At 37.5% G+C, this 8328-nt stretch overlaps 2 protein-coding genes across 2 annotated transcripts; one reads left to right on the top strand and one right to left on the bottom strand.

Moving 5' to 3' along the window:
* Positions 1 to 919: 919 nt before the first annotated feature.
* Positions 920 to 4390, bottom strand: fgfr1op2 (FGFR1 oncogene partner 2). Its single transcript, XM_074697766.1, has 6 exons — positions 4110 to 4390; positions 2895 to 3031; positions 2555 to 2672; positions 2271 to 2413; positions 2002 to 2115; positions 920 to 1320 (listed from the first exon to the last, which is right to left on the bottom strand). The coding sequence occupies exons 1-6, from the start codon at positions 4132 to 4134 to the stop codon at positions 1183 to 1185; spliced, it is 675 nt and encodes a 224-aa protein (XP_074553867.1). The 5' UTR covers positions 4135 to 4390; the 3' UTR covers positions 920 to 1182.
* Positions 4388 to 7124, top strand: med21 (mediator complex subunit 21). Its single transcript, XM_074697767.1, has 4 exons — positions 4388 to 4506; positions 5409 to 5523; positions 5662 to 5762; positions 6558 to 7124. The coding sequence occupies exons 1-4, from the start codon at positions 4465 to 4467 to the stop codon at positions 6735 to 6737; spliced, it is 438 nt and encodes a 145-aa protein (XP_074553868.1). The 5' UTR covers positions 4388 to 4464; the 3' UTR covers positions 6738 to 7124.
* The last annotated feature ends 1204 nt before the right edge of the window (positions 7125 to 8328 follow it).

Raw genomic sequence — 8328 nt, 5'->3', positions numbered from 1 at the left:
TGGACGGATGCTCCCACGAGACTCCCGCCCCGGGTCTCGCGATACTTCACACCAGCTCCTCCTTTACAGTTGGTGGGATCATTTTACAGTCTATGGATCAATCCAACCACAACACGAATGATGAACGAATAATTTGATACCAGTTGTTTTAAAATTAGTGTCACTCTCTGTATAATTATGTGCTTTCATGTTAAATTTACATGTATTTGTTACAATTTGTCAAGATTATGTTTACATTGTGTATAGTTTGCCCCTTTATTTTTACAACCACTTTTTCTGTTGCACAGAATTAACTCATTTTTACCAGGTGTGGAAGTTTACTGTGTATTGATACCCCTGATACTCTGTTTGACTTGAACCTGCAGCTGTAACACCATCAATTTCCCATTTTATATCAAGATGTACGCCTTTAATTGATATGTGACTAAATAAAGTAATGTGTTGACTTTCTGTCATACTGTCATACTTTTGACAATACTCTCACATGCTTCATTACATCCAACTCTAATAGAAAATAATAATGATATTTTGTATCTTTTTTATTAACATACTGTTTATACTGTTTATTCGGCAAAAAAGAAACACATATTTGCAGTGAAGCTACCGGGCATTTTATTTCCTTTACATCTCAGAAATATGTAAATAATGTGTAAATATGTAGAGGCCACTGAGTTATACATTACTCAAAATTTTGTTGCAGCTCCTGCCAAAAGGGGTAGTTGGATGTAACACCAGATCCTGTGTGTTACATAAGGTTTCTTTTCCTTCTTTTTGTAACTGATGACAATATTTACAGACATCGATGACAAAATTGAGAAGTTGACCACCCACACAAACCACCTAAACAGAACAAGTCCCTGCGTAGTGTCAGACATTAGAAAGTAAAGTGAACACAATAATAACCAAGCATGAGACAGTGTCATGTTTACAGATTTATTTAACTCAAGCCCTTCTTTCTCATTCACACATTAAAACCTTGCAGGCACCACAGACTCATGCATGCTAGCAAACACAAAAGAAGTACCAACATAAAGAAACTGTCTGAATCACCAGACAGGGGACACAGCTCTGGAGCATCATGCTAAGAATACTCCAGGAAAACAGGGTGAAAGATGAAGTGGGATGTGGCAACAGACTGTACACACTGTACACAGTAGTGGCAGCAGAAAAGAGATCAACTTTCTAACTTTTTCGTAAGCTGACGTCTGTGCTCGTGAGCAGCGGCGACAGTGAGGTGTTTTCTGATACGTCGTCTCTCTTCAGAACAAGAAAAGCTTCTCGACTGATTCCTAGCAGCTCTCGTAGTCCATTGTTCTCCAGCTAAAATATAGAAACAGAAATGTCAACACAAACATTCAGATGAAATGACACAAATTTTACAATATAAGTACATGCAAAGACCTCCTTTGCAAAGGCTTGGTCAGGAATGTTTCTATTTTAAAGGCTTTCTATCTATTGAACCACAAAAAATACCACCATCAATCTTAAGAATTATCTAATACAGATATAAGTTTATCACAGGTAATAAATAAAAGTGTTGCAGAATCAACAACAATCTAAACAGCTGGATACAATAATCACATTCCACTATCAGTTGCCTCATAAACCGCTTACTAAGCCCAGACTTAAAGCTGAGTTTCAATTTGCTGGAGTTAACTTGTGATGATTTAATCTTTCTTAAGAACATAGAAAGTTTACAAGGAAACATTGTGAGATCTGCATGTATGCAGGGTAGATTAGAAGTTAAGGATTATTTTGAAGGCATAAATCAAGAGCGATGCAAGGTCAAGGCTTTTATCTGGAGTAGAAAACCTCTCTTTCATAAATGTTTATCTGGATATAGGTATCTGTTAATTAGGGGTCTATTTCAGGGAGCAAGATAATTGAAAACTGTGTAATCTATCCTTTAAATGGGGGACTCTCATGGATTTCTGTTTCAAAAAGGGAAGAAACAGAAATCCTGGACTCATTTTATGTGAAAAAGCGAATATTTTCTTTTACCTCTAATTGTTTAATCCTCTCCTCGTCTTCACACGTCCGTCCCTCGTCCACTTCTATCGCCTTTCTCATGACGGAGGCCATCTCATTGATCTTGTCTATATGTGCTTGCATTTCCTACATACATGTTAACACAAAGGAATCAACAAACAAAAATAATTTATGATTAGAATTACCTGTAAAAACAGGAACCGTAATTACCAGTCGACTTTTTTTTCTATTAGTTTATAACCAAGGTTCTGCTAAAGCTGACACTTCAAACACTGACTGACCGTGGTATGTTGCTCCTTCAGCTTGGTCACAATAGCTGGATCATCCCTCTTACTGGCCATGAGGAGCCTAAACACCTGCTCTCTATATTTTGTCATGATGAGCTCTAAGGCAGATTGGTGCTCTTCTAATGATGTCCGTAATTCTGCAGGGAAAAGAAAACACATGTATGTGAGCACAGGCTCTGTCTGTGTTGAGTTATACTGTGCATAGCCTGAGAACATCCATTTGCTTAGAGGAGCAACCACACTGCTCTTGTTTCATTGAATTCAAACTATCCGTCTACCTTTGTTTTCTTGCTGGAGCTCTCTAATTTGACGGTTTTCCTGTTGGATTCCCAGAACCAGACTTGAACGGGGTCGATGCCGCGCTACCTGGTTCAAAGAGTCAATCTCCTCCTGGTACTGTGAGACAAAAGATGAAATGAAAATAAACCTGCATTAAGCATCTGAAAAATATTGTGCTTCAAATTGTAGGATAAAATGCCGAGTTGGTTGTTAAAAAATAATGTTTTATACCACAAATCTACTTAGTTTTCCATCAAAAGTTTTATACCAAATTGTCGAATAGAGCATCTAGAAAAGAGGTGCATTGTTTATTTACCACAATTATTGGATATATCCCACCTGTTTCATGGCATCAACTCGCTTGTTCAGTGATGTTGTCTGTTCAATTAACATTTCAGCAGCGTTGTCATGGTTGCGAAGCCTTTCCACCAATGATTTGGCATCTGCCAGGACCTTTTCTAAAGTACAATTCATGCCTGTAAAACAGAACAGAGAGCATGAGTTCCTTCTTTTTTATATGCCCCTGCAGAGACAGGTCATATGCCAGAAAAATGAGTACATTGTTGTGGTGATCAATAATATCAAGAACTGTGATGTAAAACTGAGGTTGCGTTCTTTTGTATGTTGAAAATTTCAATGCCTTTAGTTGAATCGTGGTTAACGTCTGCATTTTTTTTTTTAATTATAAGTTTATTTCATTATGAAACGAGAGGCCTGGCTTGCAACAGTGGGTTTGAAGCTATTTCAAGGGTCACAGTTTCCACTTACAAGACAGTGCCAAAATCTCACTTTAATCTAGGGTGATAACCTGGATTAAGTTAAGCACCGTACAGAATTAAGTTATTCTTTACACCACTAGTTGGTCTTAAGTAAGAGAACCTCATTAAGAACCTCCTGTGTGTTATCTTTGGATTAACAGTGACCCCATTTCTAAGACAGCTGAGAAACTGTATTACATACTGATAGAAACAAAATGTGATTATTTGCTGTATGTCATTTAAAGTCACACAAAGACAACATAATAGAAGTTGAAACTAAAGAAAATCATCTCTTAAAAAAAATTATGACCTAACTTTCAAGAAAAGAATGGTTGTAGAATGAAATTAAAAATCTTGGTTATAAACGATATATTCGGGTTATGGAAAACAACAACAAACTAACTAACTAACAAAGATAGTGTGTTAGCAAAGAACGTGTAAATACCATGTAATAGCTGTCTGAATTATCTATCTTCTTTCTTTCTGTCGCAGATTGCATGACAGCCTCTGTGTCATTTACTTCAAACTACTTATAACAACTTATAGTAAATAATCCATGAACATTCAAGCTGTGTTTAAAGTATCATGGCACTTTAGATCTGTCTCGGTCAGTTTTACAGAATAATGTATAACCAGAAGCAAAGGTAAAACCTCTGCCAACACAGAAGCGGGTTTCACAATTAAACTACCAGCCAAAATATGGAACAAGTAAGTTAGTACAAACATTCTACAAGCATTCAACAGCTTTCCTTGTCAACAAAGTTAGACATTGGTAAAGAGAATTAAACTTAAGTACCTGGAGAATTCAAAGTGCAAGACATAAGAATTTTGCCCGTCCGTTACTTCCTGTTGATGTTTGGCAGCTAACATTAGCTCCTAGCTAATATGTCCCCATCAAGCAGCAACAAGAAAAATATATTATCCAGATCTTTATCCGTTTAAAATAAGACCGCAAACATCGGTAGGTACGGAAAAGTTAGTTTAAACAATTAAGGTGACCGTTGTAGCGTTGTAGATCAGTCCTGAGAGGACTTAAGGGGCTACAGCTCACCCTAAACCAAATGCAAACCAAAGCTTGAGAGTAACGCTATATCACGCGAGAGTTTGTGATAGAGGAAGTTCTCGCGAGAGAGAACGCGAATATAGAAAACATGGCCGATAGAGTAACACAACTCCAAGATGCTGTCAATTCGGTAAGACTAATTATGTGTTTTAAAATGATAAATCCTCTTAATGAACTGCATTTCGAATAATTATTTAAACCATAGACTGTAAAGACTGCGAAGCAGCATTGTTTCATTGAGACTATGATTGTATCTCGAAAGTAGCACTTCATCACCGAGTCGCTAACAACAAGAGGGGCTGTTGAACAGCAAGTTAGACTCAAGGTTCTTTTTAACAAAGAAACATCGGCGCAACGGCTTCACTGTTAAACACAAGTCTGTTTAAACTACAATTTTTAATCAGTCACTTTAAAAAAGAATTTAGTAATCATCCAGTAACAGTCATAGTCGCTATAGCTAATTGACAGAAGCTGCATGCAAAAACCGAATTTGTTTGGAATTTTACACCCATATGGGTTCATTAGTAAATGATTTAATGATCTAAAATTGCACGGTAATATTGATTTTAGTAAGGTTTTGATTGGAAATTCAAAATTCCTTATCCGGTGGTAGTAATAGCAGACGCAGTTGGTCTGTTTTGTCACATCCCGTTATTATGAACTACTCATCTTTGATATGCAGCTGTTATTCGTGTTTCACAACATAAATACCCGTGTTTATAACCTGTATTTACTGATTTCAAAATATGGCTTAAAGCATCGAAAGTTATTGCAAATTTGGTATTCAATGTCAGAGGGTAGCTGATAGCTACTGAATGGCATTTGACTGAGTTGAAAGCTTGATTACTCAAAAATAATTAGTCTTGCTGCAGTAACAGCTAGATTGTTATGTGTATTTTGAAATATTGTATCGCAATAATAACTAAATTGTTGCTAGGGGCACGAAAATAATATAATTACTGTTGTTTATATTTGTGTGTGTGTGTGTGTGTGTGTGTGTGTGTGTGTGTGTGTGTGTGTGTGTGTGTCCAGCTGGCAGATCAGTTCTGTAATGCCATTGGAGTCCTGCAGCAATGCGCTCCTCCCGCCTCCTTCAGTAATATCCAGACAGCTATCAACAGAGATCAACCATCAAACCCGACAGAAGGTGGATACATTTTGTCTCACTTAGCCACCATTTTTCTTGTTTTTCTTTTTTGTGTGTGAATATTTTACATGCAATGTTGAATTTTCCAAATTTCCCAGTTATTGACCTCAAGACAAATCTCTTTTTTCCTGTGCATAGAATATGCACAGCTATTTGCTGCCCTGATTGCCAGAACAGCCAAGGATGTGGATGTACTAATTGACTCTCTGCCCAGTGAGGAGTCCACAGCAGCTCTGCAGGTCAGCATCTCCATTAAGACACTCACATACAGAATTTATATGCCCCAAAAAGGATAACACACAGGTTTGTATTTCTAGCTTTCAGCCAACAGAGGGTGCTGGTAGCTTTCCACAACTCACTAGGAAAAATAAAAACCTTATGTCCCCAATCAACTAAATAACTACTCATCTTACAGGCTGTATTTTGGTGATATTTTTAGGAGCCTAGACTGAGCCAAAATGCTCCTGTGTATAGGTTGGTTTCTTTTTATATCTATGTGGAGAAAGAGGGTATAGATATGATGTAAGTGATATGAGTGAGTACCTCTTTATTTGTGGCATGGCTCTTGGGATGTTTTTGACTCAAAGTATTTTTAACTGTTTCAGTTTTTCAAAGTTTTATCACATTTAGTCGTCAGCCATCCACCATCTCTGTTATATGTATTTCAATCATTTTTTGGTTTGACTTAAAAGATTTTGGCCACTAAGTCTTCATTCATCAAAGCTCTCAGCAAAGCTTTTCAATTTCATGACGTGAAACCATGAAACACATTTTGAGAATCCTCCTTTAGGTAAGCAGTGTTGTAAACCAAATGTACTTTCTTGCCTTTTCATTTTTTCTGTCTCAAAAAGATTTGCTTCTTTATAATGTTGGTTATCAGTTAGTTTATCAAATAAGCAAAGAAACCTGGACTTCCTGTCCTAGTCACCCTTTTGACGTACAAGGGCTTATCCACTGCTTGAATGTACCTCATAGAAGAAGAAAAAGCCATCTTGACCATTGTATCTGACTATCTGTGACCTGTCTGTCATCAGGCAGCCAGTCTGCGACAGCTTGAAGAGGAAAACCATGAGGCAGCAGCTCGTCTGGAAGAGGTGGTGGCCCGTGGTGATATGCTGCTGGAAAAGATCCAGAGTGCGCTGGCTGACATTGCCCAGTCTCAGCTTCGCACCCGTAATGGAGCACCGGCCCAGGCGTCACCTGCCGAATCCTGATCCACAACATTCATACAGCAGCTCTGGACTCTTTCAGTCATTACGCTTTGATTATTTTCTTAGACATTAGCTGTTAGGCTCAAAATTTGAGAAAAAATGCCAAAAGTCTCTGAAAAAGAAATGTGAGATGACACACAGTGGCACAGTTTCCGCAATTTCATTATGCTTCTGTTTTGTTGTTGCACAGATCTCAAAGCAAACATGCAAAAAGGAAGGAGCGCACAAAAGGACATCTTCACACACTGTCTTATTTGTGTAACTTCCTTCTGATGCAGGAAGTCAAAAACTGTTATTTTTACTCTGTATAGTATCTGTTGTATATCAAATGTCTTCTTTTGTAATTATTTATGTATGGAATTAAAAAAAAGTGATGTCAAGTTTGACAGAGTTGTTTTCCTACATCCTTTAAACTGTTTTCAATAACATTTGTTCAGGGAAACAATGACAAAAGCATTTCTATCCCCTGAACAAAGGAAACTTGTTGTAGCAGTTTGTTGTTAAACGAGTCAAAGACAATAAAACTTGAGTGTAGTTACACAAAATATTCTGATTTGAATGACCTCACTTCTGCTTTTAGGGGGAAGACAGCTTTTTTTGACGTGGTGTCATCTATTTTCGGTATTTGTTCGCTGGTTATTAAATGCAGAAGGTTTATACAGCTGTTTACCTCCCAGACTAGGGCTAAAAAAACACCTGACATTTTCAGGAAATTAAGCTCAGATTTGAGTGTTTTCTGTGGGTGTACAGGATTTCATGAGAGGTAAGAATAGCAGAGGGGAAATGATGTAAGGTTTAGCTGTGAATTGAGGAAGGAATTTGCTGATGACATAAAGATAGACCCGCTGATTTTAGACTTCAAAACCAATGAACACTGTTGTCCGACGGGAAAATCAACCTAAATTAGAAGGGGCTGATTTGTCACCTGCCTGTCAGTTGTTTTTTTTGGTTCTTGAAGGCATCCCAAGAGCGTTCTACCACTTTTCAAATTTTGTTTAAACTACTGCAGAATTAGGTAGATCAACTCTTAAATGGCTCTTTAAAATTTATGGATCTTAATTACCGAGGGTGAGTGGTACAAAAAACAAATATGGTCAGAATTGCTCACTTCTCTATCCACACAAGCTGTACAGTAGGGGTCATAGGTGATGAGTTTTGAGAATATTATTGTTACAATGTTTACATAATAAAAGACATGGCTGACTTGATCAACAGACAGGCACACTGTAGCTTATGGCCAGGATGTAAAGGCCTGCCTCATCTCCACCTCTTTGCTTCTTGCTGGATTGACTGAATGTGAGGTTGAGTATATGTTTCCAATATAAAAACCTGCTTCAGAACAGCCTGCATGCATACAAGCACCTTGAGCAGTTAATAGTTCAGTACATTGCTTAAGGGCGCATTAGCAGTGACCAGGCAGGAAAATGGTACTTCACTTGATTTATAGCCACTGGCTCAAATTTCCAACTTGGTCTTGGCCTCTCAGGTCTCTGTGACTGCCACCACTTGTATAAAACATAAATATAAGTTCATTAAGAGTTCTGCATAAAATGAGTTAAAACTCTAAAAACATTTTTAATAAAAAGAACAAATT

The sequence above is a fragment of the Halichoeres trimaculatus genome, unplaced genomic scaffold, assembly GCF_033239565.1.
Source record: "Halichoeres trimaculatus isolate MK-OKI-2021-1 unplaced genomic scaffold, fHalTri1.1 fHalTri1_scaffold_21, whole genome shotgun sequence".
In the NCBI taxonomy this organism is placed as follows: domain Eukaryota; kingdom Metazoa; phylum Chordata; class Actinopteri; order Labriformes; family Labridae; genus Halichoeres; species Halichoeres trimaculatus.
Note: the sequence above shows the minus strand (reverse complement) of the source record. Positions and strands in the feature narration are given on the sequence as shown.

Excerpts from the sequence above, each read along its gene's own strand:
- fgfr1op2 (XM_074697766.1), bottom strand. The coding sequence starts at position 4,134 with ATGTCTTGCACTTTGAATTCTCCAG. Across the intron at positions 2,673-2,894 it reads GAGTTGATGCCATGAAACAG|TACCAGGAGGAGATTGACTC; the intron begins GTGGGATATATC and ends TTTGTCTCACAG. Across the intron at positions 1,321-2,001 it reads AGAGGATTAAACAATTAGAG|CTGGAGAACAATGGACTACG; the intron begins GTAAAAGAAAAT and ends TCTATATTTTAG.
- med21 (XM_074697767.1), top strand. The coding sequence starts at position 4,465 with ATGGCCGATAGAGTAACACAACTCCAAGATGCTGTCAATTCG. Across the intron at positions 4,507-5,408 it reads TCCAAGATGCTGTCAATTCG|CTGGCAGATCAGTTCTGTAA; the intron begins GTAAGACTAATT and ends GTGTGTGTCCAG. Across the intron at positions 5,763-6,557 it reads AGTCCACAGCAGCTCTGCAG|GCAGCCAGTCTGCGACAGCT; the intron begins GTCAGCATCTCC and ends GTCTGTCATCAG.